Raw genomic sequence first — 24,095 nt, 5'->3', positions numbered from 1 at the left:
TTTATACAATGTTAATAGTATGTATTAATCTCACAATGTTAATATTTGTAAATATTAAATTTAAAAAATATATTCAAAATTTTCAAAAATATTCACTAATTTTCTTAAGAAATTTTTATTTTCTTGTCAAAAGCATGTTATTCGAGTAACTTCACCCCAATAAAGACTAAAATATTATAAAACATATATGTATTTTACAATTAAATGTATCATACCCTTATTTTTCATTTTACCTATATCAACTATCAACTAAATTTTACCAAACAATTAATCAAATCAATTTTTCAAATCAACTAATCAAATCAGTTAGTTAGTCAAATAAACTATTGAAATCAATTATCAGCTATTGTTTGTTTGCCAAACACTTCAGGCATATTTTTAACTTCAATAACAACAATGAGTTGTTTGGGCCTTTCACCGGCAAGTACCAACTGCTTATGGAATCCATAATCTTCAAGAATGATCTAAATCCCTAAAAATCTCGGAACGCTTAGAATCTTAAGCAAATTGACAAAGTCAGGCAAAAAATACCGTCAAAATAATTAATTAACAAAATATGATTCCTTTCAATATATTTTAAAATCTATGATATTTATTATCGTGCTTTGAATAATAAAATATTTTTTAGTGGAACTTATCATAGTGACATGATAAATTATAATAAAAAATTGTATTTTATTTAAATTTGTTATTCTCACAAGATGAGTTTTAATAAAAAAATATATTTTATTAAAAAATTTCATTTTCTTTTATCGAATTCTAACACACTATAACCGATATTATAGATTCCAAAATAATTTTTTTACCAACGACATATTTTAAAATACTTTTGAAGCCATCGTTATTGTGCTAATTTTGGCCAAGCAAATTATCTCTCACCAATCGACGGTCTCTTTTGTACTCGTTCAAACCCCAGGAGACCTCATCTCAATTCGTTTCCCCATCCACCCCAGCAGGTATTCTTCTTTGAATCTATCTTACATTCTTTGTTTCACTTTTCTTGAAATTGGAATTTGATTTTGGCTTAATGCCCAAATAGTGCCCAAACTATGACTTTTGTGCTAAATAAGTGCCTATGTGTTTTTTTTTGCCCCATCCAAGTACCTAATATTACAAATATTAGAACTTTAGGTGCCCAGATCGTCAACACTTTTAGTTCTCCCGTTAAGTGACACGTGTCACAACCTGGTAATTTTAAAATTTATTTTTTTATAAAAAATATTAAAAATATTATTATATTTATAAAAAAAACCTTAAGTTTTCTTATATTATAAAACAATCCCAAAATCCTAAATCCAAACCTTAATCCCTCGTTGTCGCCCTTTCCGGCCATGACCGTCACCACCGACGTAGTCCTTGCCATCATCCTAGTTATATGTCAATGTAGTTGTGGCCGATTAACCATCGGAATCGCGTGAGATCACGATTTTTATCCTAGGGTTCGTGGGATTTAAAACGTCGATTTATTGTCGACCGATCATCAATCGATCACGATTTCATAGGGGTTTTGGTCGTCGGGGTGAGGGGAGGTCGAGTGGAGCTTCTTCGACGGCAAAGGGTGGCGGTCGGCGTGGATTTAAGTGTTGAAATGAAGGTTTTCAAAGTTTAGGGTTTATTTCAAAATTTATGTGTTTTTTTCAATATATATAATTTTATATTTTTTAATTTTATATAAAAAAAATTTAAAATTACCAGATTGTGCCATGTGTCACTTACGGAAAAAATTAACGGCGTTGACAATCCAGACACCTAAAGTGCTAACGTTTATAACGTTAAGCACCCGGATGAAAAAGAAAATGCAGACACTTATTTACAAAAAAGGCATAATCTGGACACTTATTTGGGCATTAAGCCTTTGATTTTCATTTTTTTTTAACAGAATGGTTTTCCATCAAGTTCTACGGTGTGAAATCAGTGCGATAACAAAATGAACATGCTTATAATGCAACCTCAAATGGGTATTTTTAATCCTTAACTGTCACAATAATGGTTGGTTATGAGAATTTTGAATCTTTAATTATTACAATCTCTCTTTATGTGTATTTAAGTGAATTTTGTGTACGATGGTACGCTTCTAGCTCTAAATTGTATGTTTACTTTTCTTAATATAAATTTTTAATCCAATGATTGGTGTTACAGATGTATTTCAGGTTGGAGAGCCTAACTTGTTTCAGGTTGGGGAGCCTATGGGAACCCGACCTTACAGGAAAGAAAAGATTAGCCTAACCAGTGAAATTGATGTCAAGAAGGATAAAGGTGTTTATTTTTTGGTGTTGAAGATGATGTTGATACTCAAACTGAGACTGAAGATGATGGTTTGGGAGATATTTGGCAGGAGATGTCAATGGCATTAGAGTTGTCGAAGGTACTTTACTTTGCTCTTAAAATGTAGCTGGTGGATCTTCTTTGTCTTCATTATTATTTCTTTGCTTTCTTTTTCAGAAGTAGATTGCGTCTAGATGTTGCCAAGTCCTTTTTTCCCCTCTCTGTTTTCTCTCTATTAAGTTAACAATTGTGCGAACTTTGGATCTTGCTTTTCTTTTTAAAGCTATAGAGACAACTTATTGTAACATAACGGATGTGAGTAGTGGCCCGTTATTGCCGCAATTGGTTGTTACCTGATAAATTGTGTCCCGTTAATCACTGCTATTGGTGTGATTCCGCTTCACACAGTTATTTTCAGCAATAGCGGTTTCGGATGGTGCCGCTACCGCCATAGCGCGATCGCTATTCCGCTACCCGATGACTATTTAAATCCCTGCTGTCAATTAAATTGTTATAATTATTAAACTGTAGGCAACTGTTATCCCCTAGAAAGAACATGCTATATTCATCGAATTATGATGCTTTTGGCAGGATGCATGTGAGGACCCTTCCTGTGAACGCATGTCAGAAGACGATGAAGACTGCGATCATTCTTTTGTCTTGAAGGATGATCTTGGTTATGTGTGTACAATTTGTGGGGTTATCGAGAGAGGAATTGAGACAATAATTGACATCCAATATAACAAGGTAAGTGAAGCTTATGCTATTGAGCATTATGATTGTCCTACATTATGTTACAAATTAGGTTTTAAATATCTGTGATTTCATTCTAGCTTTATTTTCTGTCGAAATTGAAGTGGATTTTAATGTAGCTTGCATCAGTATTAAACGTGAAGGGATCTTTGAATCTTTTCCAAAAATGAATGGCTTGCTTATAGAGTTCTTTGGTTGAGATAATGTATTTGAGTATCGAAGCCAGTCTGTTGCAGGGATCTTTACCCACCGTACACTTGGTAGACCTGCTAATATAAGGTCAATTTGTGTCTAATGGATGCAGTGGATAATAAGGTTAAACTCTGGTATTTTGATTCTACCGTCTCATGTGGAGGTGCCTTGTGTTGCCTCGTCTAGTTTTGTTTTATCAGTTGAAATTCAAATTTGGATCGATTTCTCGGTGTTATGACAGTGTTGTTATATGTATTAAAGAACACAAACTCTAGGTTTTTCCCCTTTATATTATGGTTTGGTTAAATCCAACTAATAGGACTTGTCAGCTAGTTCCTGCCTGAAAACTTCGTTTTCTGAAATTTCCCCCTTTACCTATGCAGGCCAAAAAGAGTACACATAATTATGCATTAGAGCCACGAAATGGCAAAAATAGAGTGTCAATTGAAACAGGAGTTAAATTTTCTGAAGATGATTTAGCAGTAACTGACATAACTGCTCATCCAAGGCATATGAAGCAAATGAAACCTCATCAAGTAGAAGACTTTAATTTTCTTCTGAGCAATTTGGTAGCAGATAACCCTGGGGGCTGCATCCTAGCCCATGCTCCTGGATCTGGAAAAACATTCATGATAATCAGCTTCATGCAAAGTTTCCTAGCCAAATACCCATATGCTAAACCGCTAGTTGTGCTTCCAAAAGGCATCTTGGTTACATGGAAAAAAGAGTTTGAGACATGGCAAGTAGAGGATATTCCCACTGCGTGATTTTTATGTCGCGGAAGACGACTATTGAATAGAGCAAAATCACAACTGATAATTTGAGAAAATAAAAATAAAGATAAAAGAGACAAAATTTACATGGAAAACCCCTAAATAATATAGGGTAAAAACCACAGGCAACGGTAGAAGAATTTCACTACGAGAAAATAGGAATTACAATTTCTCTCGATCTACCAAGGAGAAAACAATGATAATTCTCTCTTGATAAAAATGAGAAAATCTCTAGTATTGGAAAAAAGCTAGAATGCTTTGGGATGATTTTGAAACTAAATGAGCTAGGGTATTTATAGTTGAAGCTTAAAGACTAATCTTATAAATACCCTAAAATACAATGACTAAATTGTGTAATTTACCCTTACCAAATTTCAACCAAATAGCTGCCACTTTTGACTATGCAATTTTCGGTGGATTTATATATATATATTTTCCAACTTTCACATTCCACTTGCACATTTGGTGGAATTGATTTTCAACAATCAATTCGGTGGAATTGATTTTCAACAATCTCTCACTTGAATATTTGATTGAATAATCATATCTTCACACCATTCTTTCTACCTTGTATCATCATGATGCTTACGTCTCTGACAGGCCACAAGAGGATCGACACCAAGTAAATTTATCGGCATTGATCGCCTTCGTCATGAAATCTGCTATGTTGTCTTTGGTATGAATATTCTGCATATATACCGTCACTTCTTTTCACCTTTTCACGAATGAAATGGTACTGAACTTGTATGTGTTTTGTCCTTGAATGAAATGATGGATTCCTTGCTAAATGCAAGGCGCTTTGACTGCCACAAAATAGAGAGACATACTCTTGATTGTGCCCAAGCTCCTCCAATAGCATCTTCAACCAAATTGCTTCTTTACTAGCTTGTGTAGCTGCTACATACTTTGCCTCTGTTGTGAATGTAGCCACAACTGACTGCAATTTTGAAACCCAACTTACAGTTCTACCAGCAATTTTGAACACATATCCTGTAGTAGATATGCTTTTATCCAAATCCCCTGCATAGTCAGAATCTACATACGCATTGATTAATAAGTTTGATCCTCTGTGACATAATGCAACATTTGAGGTCCTTTTGATGTATCTCACGATCCTCTTTACTGTATTCCAATGCTCTTTGCCTGGATTCGCAATGTACCGACTAACCACTCCCACTGCTTGTGCAATGTCTGGTCTTGTGCATATCATAGCGAACATTAAACTTCCCACTGCTGATGCATACGGTACTCGAGACATCTCCATCATCTCTTCTTACAATCTTGCATGTTGAATCGTGACAAGATCTTCTTCAAGTAATTCTTTTTTGAAAACCAAATCTTCATATTACTTCTGTCTCGGTGAATTTGCATCTCCAGAATCTTGTTTATTGATCCCAAGTCCTTCATTTCAAATTCCCTAGCCAGTTGTGCCTTCAATTCTTCAATATGATCTTTGTTGGGTCCTGCAACCAACATGTCATCCACATACAACAGCAATATAACAAAATCGTTATCACCAGACCTCTTAAAATAAGCACAAGGGTCTGCATTAAGTCTGTCGTATCCAAGGCACATAATAAAGGAATCAAATCTCTTATACCAACACTTCGGTGCCTACTTTAGACCATACATAGATTTGTTCAACCTGCAAACCAAGTTCTTCTTTTACTTTTCTTCAAAACCTTCAGGCTGTAGCATATAAATTTTTTCTTCAAGATTTCCATGAAGAAAAGTTGTTTTAACATCTAGCTGCTCTAGATGTAAGTCCAATGTAGCACACATTGTCAAAACTACTCGAACTGTTGTTAGTCGAACCACAAGAGAAAATATTTCATTGAAATCAATATATTCTTTTTGAGTATATCCTTTGACCATCAGTCTTGCACGATACCTCTCAACTTGATCGTCACCATTTCGCTTGATTTTGAAGACCCATTTGTTATCAATTGGCTTCCTTCCTTGTGGTAGTAGCACAAGGTCCCATGTATTATTTTTATGAAGGGCTTCGATTTCTTCTTGCATCGCCATCATCCACAGTGAAACATCTGAGCTGTTTATTGCCTCTTGGTATGTTGATAGCTCACCGTCCTCTGTTAAAAGGCAGTATGCAATATTTCCTTCTATAACATAATCTGAGTGTCAATTGGGATGTCTTCTCACACAATCTGATTGACGAGTTGTTGGAGCTTCAGAACTCTCTGGTTCTTGTTCATCATGTGCTAGTTTTGCTTCAGAAGAATCTCCTTGTTCAACCTCATTTTTCACATATATCTGAGTAGTCTCTGACTTTTCAGCGCTATCATCGTCTTCTTTTCTTTGTAGTTTATCTTCTACAAAGATAATATCCCTATTGATAATCACTTTGCGGACAGTGGGATCCCACAAGCGATACCCCTTTACACCATCAGCATACCCCAAGAATTTGCATTTCCTGGATTTTGGATTCAGCTTTGAAATTTCTTGGGAGTTGTACATCATGTACACAATACTTCCAAATACATGGAGGTTTGAACAATCAGCTGGTTTATCAGTCCACATCTCCATTGGTGTCTTCAGCTCTATTGCAGTTGATGGAGCTTGATTCACCAAATAACATGCAGTATTGACTGCTTCTGCCCAGAATAATTTTTCTAGGCATGCATCCCTTAACATTGCTCTTGTTCTTTCTAAAAAAGGTTATGTTCATCCACTCTGCCACTCCATTTTGTTGAGGAGTGTTCGCTACTGTGAACTGTCTTTTGATGCATTATTTCCTTCAAAATTCATCAAATTCTTCACTTGTGTAGTCTCCTCCATTATCCGTTCTGAAACACTTGATCTTATTTCCAGAATCAAGTTCCACCCGCGCTTTGAAGTTTTTGAAAGTGGAAAACACATTTGACTTCTTCTTAATAGGGTACACCCAACATCTCCTGGAGTAGTCATCAATAAATGAGACAAAGTACTTTGCTCCGCCTAGGGATGTAACTGGTGCTTGCCATACGTCAGAGTGAACCAATTCTATAACACTTTTGCCTCTAGAATTTGATGTGTTGAATTTCAACCGGTGTTGCTTACTTGTTATGCAATGCTCACACAAGGTAAGTGATACCTTTGTTAAGCCTGGAAGTAGCTTTTGCTCCACAAGGACTTTCATTCCTTGTTCTGACATGTGTCCAAGTTTCTGATGCCATAGCATTGCAGAATCTGAACTACATGAGGCAACAGAGGCTTCTGCTTCTAGCAAAGTTTCTCCCTTCAGCATGTACAAGTTTGCTGCTATCTTTTCGCCTTTCAACACCACAAGCGCTCCACAGAACACCTTCACGATTCATTTCCGTGTTTCAATCTTGTTTGCATTATTATCCAACAATCTGTAGGATAATAAATTTTTTCTTCAGGTCTTTCACGTGCCGCACATCTCGAACAACTTTAATTGTTCCATCATACATCTTTAATTTGATGGTTCTCACGCCAACGATCTTTAAGGCATGATCATTGCAACTATACACAGATCCTCCTGAGACAGGTTCATAATGATGAAACCATTCTCTTCTTGAGGTCATGTGATATGTTGCTTCCGAATCAATGAGCCATATATCTGCATATCTCTTTCTACCTTCCACGGTGGTTGATGCTTCACAACATAGAGCATCTCCATCATCTGAAGTGTTTGCAGTATTACCTTGTGGATTGGAGTTTTTATTTAGACTCCAACAATCCTTATTTAAGTGACCATTCTTTCCACAGTTGTAGCACTTTAAATTCTTCTTGTTTCTCGACCTCGATCTACCATGCTTGTGACTGCTGCTTTGGACACATTCTGTTGATCTCCCTCTCATCGTTGTCAACGCTTCTGCTTGTTGCAGATTTTCTTGTCTGTCTTCCTTGTTATTGCGCCAATTTTCTTCTTGGAGAACAGCAGCTGCAACGTCATCGAAGACTAGACTGGTGACATTACTGTTTGTAAAGTTGATGATGAGTTGATCATACGAATCAGGTAGACTTTGAAGTATAAGTTCAGCAAGTTATTGTTCTCCTATTGTACATCTTAAGGATGTAAGCTGAGAAAATAATGTGTTCAGTGTGTTAAGTGCTCCATTACTGAAGTGGATTCTGACATAAGAAGAGTGTACAATTTCCTCTTAAGTAAAATTTATTATGCAACGATATGGCCTCGTACAATTTGGTGAGATGATCTCATATCTCCTTAATTGTCTTCTTCTCCTCGATGCTTGACAATACTTCATCTGCTAATGCTAGATGGAAGTTTGCCATAGCATTCCCGTCCATTTCGATCCATTTGTTGTCATCTGTGAAATCTACCAGCCTTTCACTTATAGTTGCTAGACATCCGTCTTTCCTCAGGATGACCTTCATCTTCAATTTTCACAATTAGAAATTTCTCCTATTGAATTTTTCAATATCAAATTTCGTTGGCATAACTTCTATTACGGATAGCTCCCACTATTTCACTATCGTGAATAGTTCTCTGGAACCTTCAAAGAATGTGTAATACCTTCTTACTTTCTTATGTTGGAGGATTCACCTTTTGGTGGCAACCACAAAGACAATAAACATATATTACACACTCAAATCTGGTTCTGATACCAATTGTTGCAGAAGACTACTATCGAATAGAGCAGAATCACAACTGATAATTTGAGAAAATAAAAATGAAGATAAAAGAGACACAAAATTTACGTGGAAAACCCCTAAATAATATATGGTAAAAACCACGAGCAACGGTAGAAGAATTTCACTATGAGAAAATAGGAATTACAACTTCTCTCGATCTACCAAGAAGAAAACAATGATAATTCTCTCTTGATAAAAAGGAGAAAACAACTCTCAAGAAACTCTCTAAATTCTCTAGTATTGGAAAAAAGCTAGAATGCGGATGGTTTTGAAGCTAAATGAGCTAGGATATTTATAGTTGAAGCTTAAGGACTAATCTTATAAATACCCTAAAATACAATGACTAAATTGTGTAATTTACCCTTACCAAATTTCAACCAAATAGCTGCCACTTTTGACTATGCAATTTTCGGTGGATTTATATATATATATTTTCCAACTTTCACATTCCACTTGCACATTTGGTGGAATTGATTTTCAACAGTCAATTCGGTGGAATTGATTTTCAACATTTTATACTGTGAAAGCAGATAATAGATATCAGCAATTGGAGGTTTTGAAGAAGTGGGTTGAATGCAATAGTACCTTTTTCTGGGATACAAGCAGTTCTCTACCATAATTTGTGAAGGTGGAACTAACCAAACTTCTAATTCGTGCCAAGAGATACTGCTCAGAGCACCTTCAATTTTAATTTTGGATGAAGGCCACACACCAAGGAATGAGAACACCGATGTGTTGCAATCCCTTGCAAAAGTGCAAATAGCTCGAAAAGTGGTACTTTCGGGGACTCTTTATCAAAATGTTCGACCAAAGTTTCTTAGGTTGGATACTTCAAAATCAGTAATTAAGCGGATAATGAGCAAGGTGCATATAGCTGGAGTGAAGAAGCAGATAAAAGCTGGAGCTGATGCAGCTTTTTATGATTTGGTGGAGCACACACTGCAGAAAGATGAAAATTTTGAGAGGAAAGTCTCTGTCATCCATGATCTACGTGAGATGACCAGCAAAGTCCTTCATTATTATAAAGGTGATTTCTTGGATGAGCTTCCTGGACTAGTGGATTTCACTTTTGTGCTCAGTCATAGTCCTAGACAGAAGGATGAAGTCCATAAGTTAACTAGGTCTCAGAAAAGGAAGTTCAAGATTTCATCTGTTGGCAGTGTTGTTTATCTTCATCCAAAACTAAATTCTTTCTCTGAGAATTCTGAGATGACAGATGATAGGATGGATGACTTGTTAGACAAACTAGATGACAAAGATGGAGTCAAAGCAAAATTTTTTCTGAACATGTTAAATTTATGTGAATCAGCTGGTGAGAAACTCCTTGTTTTCAGTCAGTATCTCATTCCCTTGAAATTTTTAGAGAGATTGTCTGTAAAAATGAAGGGTTAGCAACCAGGAATTCAGGTTTTCTCAATCACGGGTGAATCGAGTTCTGATCATCGGGAGTGGTCTATGGATCGCTTCAACAATTCTCCTGATGCCAAATTTTTCTTTGGATCTATTAAGGCATGTGGAGAGGGAATTTCTTTGGTGGGGGCATCCCGAATTATCATCTTGGATGTCCATCTTAATCCATCTGTGATCCGCCAAGCAATAGGTCGTGCATTTCGCCCTGGCCAAAAGAAGAAAGTGTATGCGTATAGATTGATTGCGGGGGATTCCCCTGAAGATGAGGATCATAGTACTTGTTTCAAGAAGGAATTAATTGCAAAAATGTGGTTTGAGTGGAACAAGTATTGTGGTAACCGAGATTTTGATATGGAAACTGTTGATTTGAATGAGTGTAATGATCTCTTTTTGGAAAGTCAGTTGTTAAGGGAAGATATCAGGGATCTGTACAGAAGGTAAGTCTGTTTATCCAACAACATTCTAATTTATTTTATCAAATTCTTGCATTCCAACTTCTATTTTCCATATCTTTCAGGTAGATGCTGGGACCATGGGCCGAGGCCGCCATGGGCACTAGAAGAGTATTGGGTTGTTTCTTTGTTGTGCACATGTAATTTCTCACTTCTTTTTGTAGTCATTCTGATATGTTTCCTGGTTTGTTGTAAACTTTTGAAAGCAATGTAGTAGGTGGTGGTTGTCAATTGTTTGCTATAAAAATGACCTTTTTGACTGTTGGTGGTTTTCCCCTTCCTTGGATCTGTAATGGAGGGACAAATCAAGAAGATGCTTACTATTTACTACTTAGTAGGTGAAGTTTGTGTGCTAGGGTTGGAATGGGTTTACTGCAAGTCTTTCTGAATTTGCTCTCTTACACACTTTTTGATGTAGGCATGTGCATGTTTCTTCAAATTTTAAAGAGATGAAATATGTAAATTCTACAATGAAAATTCTGTGTTTAATTCCATAGAAGCCCAATCGTATAAGATGTAAAATTTATGCATGAAAATTTCAAGTTTTGGGTTGGATTGTGTTGACATTTTTCATGCAATAAGTCACTCAATTAGTAGTCAAATTACAAAATGGGTTATTTTCTTTCTAAAAACTATAATTTAGTCATTTAATTAAAATATTGTTATAAACAGATCATTTGATCATTAAATATCAGATAGAATAGTTAAGTGGTCTAGTATAATAATGATAATTTTGGTACTCAAAATTTTACACACTATCAATTCAGGCTTAATTCAAAATTTAGTCTTTTTCTTCTCCAAAAATTTCTTGGCCTTCAACGTCCATCATCATCCCTATTTGAGTACCCTTGTTAACACTGGAGTACTTCATTCGAAATCATTAATTAATCTTCTAATTTATTGAATTATTTTGAATTATAATTAGATTAATTTTTATGGGTGAATGATATAATAATATTTTAATTGAATAATTAAATTATATATTTTTAAAAAAATATGACCCATAATTGAATGAGTACAAATCAAATAATTTCAGTGGTTAAGGGATGATTGTTATGGTTAAAGATTCTGGGTTCGAGCATGTCATCTATAGGAGTAATTGAGAGTGTTCATTGTGATAAGATTGAGAGTATTCCGAATGTATATTAGCTTGTAGCTAATAAAAAATAATAACTCAATGAATTGAAATGTAGTTATAACTTCTTTTAAACTTGCCAACCGACTTAACGTAATCAACAAGATACAGAAACTGTTTCTTGATCGTGCATTGCAACATATGCACCCAAAAAAAAAAACCCGAATCTCCTCCTCCTTTCCTCTCTTTAAATTTCAGCAACTCGTCCATCTACTTCTTCAGTCTATTATACTGTAAAAGAAATGGATACGAAGAGAAAACCCAGTGTTGTTTCCAACGCCAATGATAATAGGTTTCCTCTGCCAAGTCCGTCTTCTCGGCTGCCGCATCAGTTGCCGCCACCGCTATATTGGCTCGATCAATCGCCCAAGAATTCATTCCTCCATAGCTCCGAGACTAAATCTTCTTCAAAATCAAGAACCTCCTCCTATCTTTCACTCCATACACCACCTTAGTCATCGAAGAATTCGATGGCCTCAACGATAACTTCCTTTACAAGGCAGCACAACTCTATCTCGAGCCCACAATCCCTCCCGATACCAAGAGGATCAGACTAACCATGCCATAGAAGCAAGGCAAGATTTCACTTTCACTCGAAAGCAGCGAACAAATCATCGACGACTTCAATGGGATTCGAGTGAAATGGAAGTTGTGTCCAAAAACCTCCCTTCCGAAAACAACCCACCCCATGATCCCTACAACCCTCCGTTGCTCACCTGCGAGACTCGGTGCTTCGAGCTAAGCTTCCACAAGAAACACAAAGAAACGATCTTGAACAGCTACATGCAGCACATAATGGCCAAATCCAAAGAATTGAAGGAGAAAAGGAAGACCCTGAGGTAATTTACCTTGAAATCCGATAGGGTTTATGGGAGGAGATGGGATATGTGGCAGTCACTGAATCTTGATCATCCATACTTTCCAGACCCTGGCAATGGATTCTGATATGAAGAAGAAGTTAATAGAGGTTTTGGACAGATTTATGAGAAGAAAAGAGTACTACAAGAGTGTAGGCAAGGCTTGGAAAAGAGGGTATTTGTTGTTTGGTCCTCCTGATACAGGCAAGTCGAGCTTCGTTGCTGCCATGGCCAATTATCTCAACTTTGATATATGACTTGGAGTTGTCTGAAATCAGAAACAACTCTGAGCTGAGAAAGTTGCTCATTTCAACCGGGAAAAAATCAATGCTCGTTGTGGAAGATCTGGACTGTTCACTGGAATTGCGTAGGCTTCCTCAATCCAGGCCTGTGTTGCCTCATCGACCTAATCACTTATCTCAGATGACTCTGTCAGGATTGCTCAACTTAGTCGATGGGTTATGGTCGAGCTGTGGGGATGAAAGGATCATAGTGTTCACAACGAACCACAAGGACCGGCTTGACCCGGCTTTGCTACGCCCCCGGATGAATCGATGTGCAGATCCACATGTCTTATATAACTCCATGTGGGTTCAAAATGTTGGCTTACAATTACCTAGGGATAAAAGATCACCCACAGATCATGGTGATCGAGGAATTGCTTAAGAAGAAGAAGGCGACGCCTGCTGAGGTGGGTGAGACTTTGATGAAAGAGGAGGGTATTGAAGAAGCGTTACAGGGTCTGATTCAGTTTCTTGAAACAAAGCTAAGTGAAGAAGATGCAGCTGATGATGTGCCACCGGAACATGTCCAAGCAGTAGATGAAGAAGAAGAAGAAGAAGAAGAACTGATGATAGAAACGGCGGGAACCTTGGTCGACATGAATCATTTAAATGGTGAGGAAAGGCAACTGTAGGACAGTCAAGACTAACAAAGAAATACGTGCAAAAACTGGTTTGCATGATGGAATGGTTTAGTATGATAGCTGCTTGTTCATATGCAAATAAAAAATAAACTCTGGGTTTATTTGTTTCATACTTCTGAGCATATGTGACTGTTTTGTTTCATATATCCAAATATCCATCATTATGAAAAAATACATATTATCACACACAAGAACGGGCTGCATAAATGTTATGGAACCGCATCTCTAAAATATTTTATAAAGCATATAAAATTTTAAAGGAGGAAGACAGACCATTAATAAAAATATAAAAAATATCTAAAATATACTATAATTTTAAATTTTCAACAATGACTATCTCATCTACTTCTCGCGGTCACCCACAAAAAAGAAAGAAGAAGATGAAAACGGAAGGGCTGAAACCTATGTGGATAATACTTTGTTAAGTAAGGTAATCAATAGATCCTAGATCCATCATTGAGAACGTGGAGAGGGGGAATTGGATCATTTATACCATTTGGTTGCAACATCAATGTCCTATTAAGCTTATTTAAAAACAAAACCTTACCCTAATCAACGGTTCGTTGAATCAAAATACTGTTCTGGGTATTCGAGTTTTTGAGTATTTTTATACTTGGGTTTCTTGTGGTAGTTAAATATATTGTTCGTGTTTTGACCTGTGAATATCAAATACTCGCAATTTAAGTATTCCTAAAAGTCGAACAGTCACATTTTCAAGTTTAATACTTGTGCCCGTATCAAATTTATAAGAAAAAAAAGATAAATACTTGTTAATTTTTTTCTTCTCTTTTATCTTTACAAAGACTGAATAACAGAAGAATTCCTTGAAATATCAATTAAAGCAAATGATTATGGTATATATTATTATTATTATTATTTTTGTTACAAAGGATCTTTATAGAAGAATTCCTTGAAAATCTCAATTAAAGCATATTAAGCAAATGATTATGGTATATATACATTTGGTTACAAAGGAAAAGCTCGACCAAACAAGTGCATGAATGGTATATTTAATATTAGAATAATTAGACAACTATAACTGTAAACAGCCGCTTCTGTCGGTAAAGTAAAAATAAACAAGTGAGTTACGTATTTAATTGAAGAAGAAGATCAAAATATACCTGCCAATTCCCAATACATATTAGATCTGCTCGTTTCTCGCTCCCAATTCCGAGAAACGATTTCCCAAGAGTCCAACGGAGAGTCCTTTGGTCAGCCTTTTTTCTACTTCAATTTTCTTTTCGTCATTTAAATCATTTTTTTAAAGCATTTTTTTGAATTTTTTTTCAAGGATCTCACATATTTGTCCCCCCCCCCCTTTTCAAGCAGTCAATCATGTTAACATTTGATTCTTTCATTTATCAACGATCTTAGGATTGTAAATCTAGGGTTCTGGTTATTCGGGATCTGTGTTTTTCAAAGCTTGGTTCCTTTTTTTTTACAAACATTTGATTCTTGTTTGGTCGGTGAGAGCTGATGGAAAGTTTTGGGTTGATTGATTATTTGTTTTTCTTTTTTCTTCGTTTTAAGATTCTGTTCATGGGATTCTTTTGAAAAATTATTGGTAAACTACATAATTTTAGGGTTTCCTTTGCATTGCATTCAATGATTGATAATAACCTGCTATTTTTATTTGCATTTTGCTGCACATGATCATACGTGGTGAGTTCTGATGATTTTTTGCTAGTAGTGCTCCAATTAATTGTGTTCTTAATGAAGTATGGAGATTATGGGTATTTACATGTATTTGGGAATTGAATAGACCTTTGTGTTTAATTGATTGGATTCTGCTCTTATGTTCTATGATTTGAAGCTAATATTGAATGGAGAAAATTGGGGGTGACGCCACATCAGTCTCATCACCATTGCCTCAATGGGGGCATGATGCTTGGAGGTTCTATCAGTATTATCTGGATAAGACCACTCCTCATACAGCATATCGGTGGATTGGAACACTTATTATAGCAGCTATCTACTGTTTGCGGGTCTATTATGTTCAAGGATTTTACATAGTTTCTTATGGCCTTGGGATCTACTTGCTGAATTTGCTAATTGGGTTTTTGTCTCCTCTGGTTGATCCTGAAGTTGATGTTTCTGATGGACCTTTACTACCAACAAAAGGTTCAGATGAATTCAAGCCATTTATTCGTAGGCTACCTGAGTTTAAGTTCTGGTAATTGAAAATTTATCAGCTTCTAATTTCTAAACACTTTATACGTTTCAGAAACAATTTATTGGTGGTGCTGGTTTGCTTTTGTTTGTGTAATTTGGTTTATTAAGGGAACAATCTATTAAAGTTTCATTTATTTATTAATCCAAGTCAAAATCACCGTCGTATTTTTGTGATAGATGAGCACATGCCCTTTATCATTTACCATGTGAGGCCTATTAGTAGTCTTTTATACCTTTCCATAATTTATGGAACTTGTGGAGCATTTGTGAAAGATTTGAGAGATTAATTTAAAGATGGCTTACTTTACTGTGGGCATGAATATAGTAGCCTGTATTCAATCTAAATTAAGGTCTTAGGCTTTTTGTTTGTGTTTGATTTTTTTTAAGTCTCGTCACATAGTTGAAAGAAATTATTAGAAGGATTTGCTATGAGCTTTCTTTTCTCTTAACTTAGTGCAATGCAAGATAGTGTAAAAATGTCTTAGACATGGACTTATTTCTAAGATTCAGACTTTTTTATTCTACCTAGTTTCTCTATAGCGTACTTTCTGTTCTAGCGCTCGACAATTCTTGCATGACTATCCATAACATTATTGTATTATGTGCACAAACAATAACCAGTAGCAGTGGTGTCCTACTTAAAGTTTCTGATTCTGGAAATGCAAGAGAATATGCTAGAAAATGTTTGCTGTTATCTGTCAAATTCGTTAGCTCAATCATTCAATCCACACATATCACTGTTCCTTTAGAATGTAGAATCTCTTTATTTATTTATTTATTTATCAGTTTCGAAAAAGAATTTGTATTTCTAGAATAAAAGTATGATACTACTGAGTGGCGTTTGTTATATTGCTTGAGATCTATATAAATTTGTGCTTAACGAATGGGTTTTAAGTGTTGATTATACTCTTTCCGTTTTATGATTCTCGTAGGTACTCCATGACCAAGGCTTTCTGCATAGCATTTGTCATGACTTTCTTTTCAGTATTTGATGTTCCTGTCTTTTGGCCTATATTGCTTTGCTACTGGATTGTTCTCTTCGTCCTTACAATGAGGCGTCAGATTGCACACATGATCAAATACAAGTACATTCCATTCAGCTTTGGAAAGCAGGTCAGATTCAAAAGAGAGAAATATCTACTCTTATAATTGCAATCATGTCAGCAAGTGCCTTTTGCTTGTACCTTTAATTTCTAATGGCAACTGATAAGTCTCCAATATATGTCTGCTTGAAAGCTAACAATCACTTCTCTATTTGGACAGAAATACACTGGTAAGAAAACTTCCGCAAGTAGCAATGGCCCCCGTGGGGATTGAAGCACAGTAACTGATTTTCACCTCTGGTGTAGATGCATTTCTGTTATGGATCTTTAGTATGCAGTCAATACGAATACAAGTTGTCCCCTCATTACGAAACTTAAAGTTTTTATACTCATTTGTGATGAAGAATTTGATCAAAATTTGTTGCACAAGTATTGTTTCCCTCCAATGTTAGATCTTACTAGCAGCTGATTATTAGTGTCAAAAGACTATTTCTTATCAGGAGCCTTCATTGGCATATTGTAGGCGTGTTTTGGGGGTGTACTCTATGGTTAATTGTAATGACTACATTTTCTAAAGGTTGTTTCTGTTATTATTTTTTAGAATTTGCTATAATGTTTTGAGTATTGATTCAATGCGCAATTGTAACGAACGATCGATATTCATTCACGACAATGTCTCCATCAATGTTGGATCTAAGAATGTTTTTAAGGCATGCATATATTAAATCACAATTTTTGTAATGAACGAACCGTTAGATTATGAAATTGTGGATGATGTTGGGTTTGAGAGAGAAGAAAGGTAGGGTGACAGGCTTTTGCACTCGCTTCCGCTATGTACTTACTAAAATCTTGGTTTTACCAATGTCACATAGGGTGAACTACGGAAATCCAACAAATGTCTGATAGTACCGGTGGAAGAACTTCCGTCAAACATGATGTTTATAAAATAAATATAAAGTCCGATAGTACTAGTGTATAATAATCTTGTGACAGACTTGATACATGTAAAACATAATACGATGAATCGGTGACATATACAACGTATGTTGTTGAAAAAAAAATTATTTTCCAGTCTATACAATGAGAGAAGAAAACGCATTTGGGAACAGAGCCAAAGCCTCAAATTTTGGTGATCAAGATCAACCACCAAAACGTCCATTGCCAATCAATGCAAGCCCAAGTCTTCATGGGGTTCACACATTGTCAAGGGCTTCACAAGCACAGCTGACAAGAAAACCAAGCTTCAAACCGTCACTAAGAAGCCTCATTACCGATTTATCTTGCTCCGTTCATACGACCCAAGTCCACCGTCAAGTCTACCAAACTCACCGGAGACAGTCCACCGATTCTTGCAATTTGTTCATTGAATTAGACCATGTTAGGACCCTTCTCCAGGAATCTAAACTCTAAAGAAAGGGAACTTAAGTTTTGGACCTCGAAAGGCGGCTTGAAACAAGGAACATCGAAGTGGATAATCTTTCTCACAGAGTTGGGTTGTTGGAGTCTGAGAAGACCAGCTTATGTGACCAACCCGCAACTTTGGCTTCCATTTTGGAAATTTCCAAGGAACCACAATCCAATAAGGATCTTGGAAGCAGTGGAGTTGACGAGGTTGAACAAGGATGTACAGATGCAAAAGAGGAATCTTGCTTGCAAGCTTTCTTCTTTGGAATCCCAGTTAGCTTCTCTTGCCATAGCTGACGAGGTAGTTTCGTTGACCTCTCTTTTTTCTTTTGAGGAAACTTTCCTTAACTTTTAACTCCTCAGTATGGTTGGTGAATCAAGAAGATGAATGATTTCTTTTTACATTAACCAACTGATTTTCCGTACCTTTGTTTAATTAGAGTGATGTTGTTGCAAAAGTTAAAGCCGAGGCATCAATGTTAAGACATACCAACGAAAACCTGAGTAAACAATTAGGTCTACAAATGAGCAGTAAATTACGAAGTTTGTAAAATATTTCAGGATTACAGATAAATCTTCACGTTTCACATGCTCTCCTATTTATATTCTTAATCCTAAGATTCCTTAGAACTGGACAAAATCGGTCAAGGCTTGGGGCGTCTTTTCTTCTCTCACGCTTCTGCGCAATATTCGATTGTCCTTGGTGAACGTTTCTTGGTTGCCAACTCCCTCTGTCATTCCCTGCATCGGCTAGCTCTACCCTTTCCTTGACATTACCCCCTCCTGAAAGAAGGACCTTGTCCTCAAGGTTCGCAGCAGGTGTAGATGGGAGAAACTCATCCATCATCAACGGCAAAGGAGTAATTTGTTGAAGAGGATGACCCTTGCATGGCTTGAGTTGAGACACATGAAAAACTGGATGGATGCGCGTGAAATCTGGTAATTCCAGCTTATAAGACACTCGACCGATACGTTGCAGAATGCGATAAGGGCCAAAGAAACGAAGTCCAAGCTTCTGATATCTCGTTAGACGTAGTGATAGTTGTCGATAAGGTTGTAAACGCACAAAAGGCCAACTACCCTCCTCGAGTTATACTTCGCGTCAATGCTTGTCGGCCTGATTTTTCATACAGACCTGCACTTGCACTAAATTGCTTTTTAATACTCGCAGCAATGCGTCACGTTCTTGCAAATCATGATCTACTTGAGCATTACAAGAACTACCCTCTAAGTAGTTGAGAATGGTGGGTGGATCACGCCCATACAAAGCTCGGAAAGGGGTCATTCCTGCTACGTCTGATATGCTGGATTATACCAATATTCTGCCCATGTTAAGTACTGCTCCCACTTGCTCGGATCATCTGCTGTCATAGAACGAAGATACATCTCGAGATATCGATTCAAAGCTTCAGTTTTCCCATCAGTCTGTAGATGGTATCTCAGTCCACAGTTCACTAACAAAAATCTAATCTCTATCACTGACAATAGTTCTTGGTATCCCATGAAGTTTCACAATCCCTTGGACCATAATCTTGGCTATATATTTACTATCAAAATGTTTCGGAAGTGCAAAAAAAAATGACCGTACTTCGTGAGCCGATCGACCACGACCAATTAATATTGTCTCTTTCCCATTAGATTTCGGTAAGCCTCCAATAAAATCTAACGAGATGTCTTCAAATATCTTATCAAGAATCGGAAGTGGTTGAAGAAGTCCTGCCGGGGCCAAGCTAACACTTTTCATTCGTTGGCAAACCTCGCATTCAATGACAAATTGTCGAACCTCTTTTCGCATGCCTTTCCAGTAAAAATTCGCAGCTAATCGTTGAAAAGTTCGTGTAATACTAGCATGTCCTCCCATCAACGAGCTATGAAATTCCGTAACAATATTGATTTTAGTGCAGTTTCTTAAGGTACCACAATTTTCTCTCGCCTTAACAGTAACCCATCTTGCTCTTCATTCTCAGCAAAATCAGTTTGTCCCCGCTGAATACTTGCTCGAATATGCTGAATCTCAACATCCGTTCTACTTGATGCCCGAATATCATCAAAGATACCAAACACTGGTCGAGAAAAAGCCTGGAGAGTAACTGCAGATTCCCTGAATAGCGCATCAACAACATTGTTGAGTTTTCCAGGTCGATAATGGATCTCGAAATCATACCCAATCAATTTTGATAACCATCGTTGTTTTTCCGGGGATTGAATAGTTTGTTGATTTAATTCACATTATGACCACTGATTAGTGATAATGAAAATTTTACGACCCACCAAATATTGATGCCACTTCCCCACTACTTGAGTAATGACGGACATTTCTCGATTGTAAGTAGAAACACCTTGCATCCGTAGACTAAGCTTTTGACTAAAATAGGCTAACGGCTTACCCTCCTGAGTTAGAACCGCTCCTATACCTGTCCTTGAAGCATTAGTTTCGACCTGGAATTCTTTGTCAAAATGCGGCAGCCCAAGTATTGGAGCAGAGCAAAGGCATAATTTCAAGTGGTCCATAGCGCTTTGAGCCGCTTCAGTCCATTCAAATCATTGGCCTTTACGAAGCAAATCAGAGATGGGGGTTGCTATAGCAGCAAATCTCTTAATAAACTTGTGATAGTAAGATGCAATGCCGAGAAATCCCCGCACTTCCTTGATCGTGGTAGGTACTGACCAAGCTCGTATCGCCTCAACCTTAGCGGGATCTACTGCTAATCCTTCCTTCGAAACTATATGACCCAGATATTCAACTGTGGTCTGTCCGAATGTACACTTATTATGCTTTGCGACAAAACCATTTTCTTGCAACCTTTGTAGCACCAGTCGAACATGGTCCAAGTGGTCCTGCCAATTTCGACTGTACACAAGAATATCATCTAAAAAATTTAAAACAAATTTACGTAGAAATGGTAGGAAGAGATCAGTCATTGTTGCCTCAAAAATGGATGGCGCATTGGTTAAACCAAACGGCATGACAAGAAACTCATAATGTCCTTCATGAGTTCGAAAAGCTGCTTTTGGAACATCTTATGATTTGACTCGAATCTGATGATAGGCAGCAAGTAAATCCAGCTTTGAAAAGAATTGTGAATCACCCAAATTATCAAAGAGCTCCTCGGCAGTGAGAATCGGAAATTTATCTTTAACGGTGACTGCGTTTAAAGCACGGTAGTAGACGCAGAATCGCCACGTACCATCTTTCTTCTTTACCAACAACGCTGGAGAAGAAAATGGACTAATGCTCTTACAAATCAACTGGTGTTCGAGCATGTGTCGGACTTGTCGTTCGACTTCCTCTTCTTACGAATAATGATTAGTAATACACCAATTGCAGAACCTGTAAACGCCATGCGGACTCATTAATTTTCAACTTTATAAACTTGGCAAAGATATTGTACGGTTTACTTATAAGACTGACTAATTACTGCAATAAAAAACAATGTCCTCCCTGCAGGGAAGAACACTCAAGCATAGATACAGGTATAGCTAGTGCAATTTTCTACACTTAACCCAATGCTCAGGCAACTTGCCTTCTTAGAGCAGTTTGTTAATCATCAGAGACAGCAAACAACTGTACAAGCTGATTTCAACATACACTAATCCCTCACTAAAGTTGCCACTACATGGTAGTATACCATATTTAATTGGAGAAAACATTGTAACAGAAGTGAAATTGGTACTAAATTAAGAAGATGGATGGGGAAAAGAGGAACACCTTTCCCCAAAAAGAAACCATGATTTTACAGTTACCGGACAAAGGAAACTGTCAACACAGTAAACCCTTTCTTCAACTTACAGACAAAGAAAACTAAAAACCATATAGGAAAAATGAATGAAGCAATCATTGATCAATTTAATACCCAAAACACCACTAATGAAATATTCTATGCACTTTCCTTTTTCTTCTTCAGTTTAGAATTAAGATTATTAAAAAAATAATGATACATTTCTGTAAAAGAAAAAAAAAGAGTACTTAGAACTTAATTATGAATGAATTAGTAACATGAAAAAATGAGTGAGTAATTTTTATTATTAGAATCATAGATAAAATGGTAAAAAGAGCTCATGAAACAATAAAAAAAGTTGAAGTCGTGGATATCACAAATAAAGGGAGAAAAAAAAGGTAGGGAGCGATAAAAGCGACACCGTTTCCCTGAAATTCCTAACAGAATTAACTAACATACATTTTTTTTATTTGTTTTGAGAGGCGCAAAGAAAGAACAATCAGAATCAGAGGGAGAGAGATGGAAACGAGCAAAGAGAAAGAGGAAAGGAAACGGAGAAATGCGGAGAAAGGGTTGAACCGGATGTCTCAGATCCGGTCGGCACGTCCACAAGATCATCATCCCACTCAATCTACCGGTATCCTCTTTTATCACCTTAATGGCTTTATAGAAACATCTCATCTTTGATGATTTGCCTTCTGCGATTAGGTTGATATTTGAGATGATTCTTAGTTTTGGACTGATATTTGTTCATTTCAAGGCTTTAGATTCATGTTCTTAAACACTTCATTTGCTGCATTGTTAAACTGTTAATCATTGGATCTTCAAGACCAAGAAATGAAAGCAATGAGAGATACCTTGTTTATAGGCTTAGTAACATATTTTCTGACAGATGTAAAGAAAGAAAGCTTCGATGCTCGAGACCGTTTGGCATTCTTCACCGACGACGATCCGCCACCGGAAACCAATCAGTCTGACCAAACAAGTGGTACGCGATATGTGCAATGCATAACTCCATGATGGAATTGCTATCTTCTGTTTGGTCTAATATTCACATTATTGCAACATCAGTGTTTCATGACAAAGTTAGAATCATAAATATATATACCTACTAGTATAGATTTCTTCTTTCTCCAGATTATGAAGATAATTACTCATATATACACACACACACACACACACATATTAGTAGCATAATAGGAACCAGTAATTTATATATGTTACATGGAAGATGTATACAATCACACTTCCATTACTTTTATTTGATTTTTGCAGCTGCGCCAGTGGGACTGAGTGAAGCTTCTACTTCTAGTACTCTTAAACAAGAAAGCATGCAAGAAATATCAAGTGCAAACTCCCAAGATGATGGGAGGCAAGCTCAATTATCAAACCAGGGGACCGGTACATACGCGATTTCTGCTCATGCTGTAGGAGAAAAGGATAAATCGAAAGTGGAGACAGCATCTATCCGAAAAGCATCAACCAACTCCGAATCACTCCCAAAAACAAGCAGGGCTCAACCTAATTTATTCTCTTCAAAACTACTGAATTCCTGCATTATAGCTTCCGAAAGTGCACGCAGTTTTTGTGCACTAGTGATAGCATTTTGTGTACTTCTTTCTCATATTAATTTCCCCTTGTTTGGACTTAGTATAGGCACACCAGATAGCAACGTAGCCTCGAAGCCTCTTTACATAATCTTACTGACCGATTTCACCATCGTGCTCAGCCGGATGTTTCTCGGCAAGAAAGGAGTCTCCGGGGAGGCTGAGGAAGAGAAACCTGCAGCATCTCAAGAAAATAAAGAAAACTGGGATGCAACAGTTGTGCTTGTGGAGAGAGGGTTAGTGGCCTATCAGACAATCCGAGCACTTTTCACAGACTTCAGCATTTATGCAGTGGTGGTCATTTGTGGCACTTCTCTACTGTAACCTTTTTTTGTTCTTGCTAGAAGATACATTTTGTTCTTCTACAGTTTCAGCAAATGGTGCCGAGAAACAATTTTATTTGATGGAATTCAATGTTTATTTGCAGCATTACTCAAGTTCATGTTCTTTCTGCTATTATCTTTGTCTGGCATTTGACAATTATTGTAATTTAAAAAAAACACAATAATTTAAGCTTTCAAAGTGTTTCAGAAAAATGGAAAGCTTCTAATGTGATATAATGCTCTACGTTTTAAGGTATGTCTCCATGTCTGCTCTACGTTTTAAGCGTGTCTAGACACGCTTTTTTAAAACTAAACGTGATATAATGCTCCGGTCAGTGGGCAAACATACACAACTAAAGTAGTTGAGAGCTGTTTTTCTCCCACTTTTTCATAAAAGGATCATTCTGGACTTATGGTAGACATGATTATCTAAGGATCTTCCAAATAT

The 24,095-nt window shown here is 36.7% G+C and overlaps 1 protein-coding gene and 2 pseudogenes across 1 annotated transcript; all 3 read left to right on the top strand.

Annotated features, from left to right (window-relative positions):
* The first annotated feature begins 2,026 nt into the window (after positions 1-2,026).
* Positions 2,027-10,451, top strand: LOC120195854 (annotated as a pseudogene).
* A 1,690-nt stretch (positions 10,452-12,141) lies between these two features.
* LOC120195839 lies at positions 12,142-23,707 on the top strand (annotated as a pseudogene).
* Positions 14,492-17,135, top strand: LOC120195840 (protein RER1A-like). The gene is made up of 4 exons (XM_039197775.1): positions 14,492-14,590; positions 15,193-15,552; positions 16,484-16,664; positions 16,815-17,135. The coding sequence occupies exons 2-4, from the start codon at positions 15,203-15,205 to the stop codon at positions 16,866-16,868; spliced, it is 585 nt and encodes a 194-aa protein (XP_039053706.1). The 5' UTR covers positions 14,492-14,590; positions 15,193-15,202; the 3' UTR covers positions 16,869-17,135.
* Positions 23,708-24,095: the final 388 nt, after the last annotated feature.

This window comes from Hibiscus syriacus, unplaced genomic scaffold (genome assembly GCF_006381635.1).
Source record: "Hibiscus syriacus cultivar Baekdansim isolate YM2019G1 unplaced genomic scaffold, ASM638163v2 tig00117021_pilon, whole genome shotgun sequence".
NCBI classification, from domain to species: Eukaryota; Viridiplantae; Streptophyta; class Magnoliopsida; order Malvales; family Malvaceae; genus Hibiscus; species Hibiscus syriacus.
Note: the sequence above shows the minus strand (reverse complement) of the source record. Positions and strands in the feature narration are given on the sequence as shown.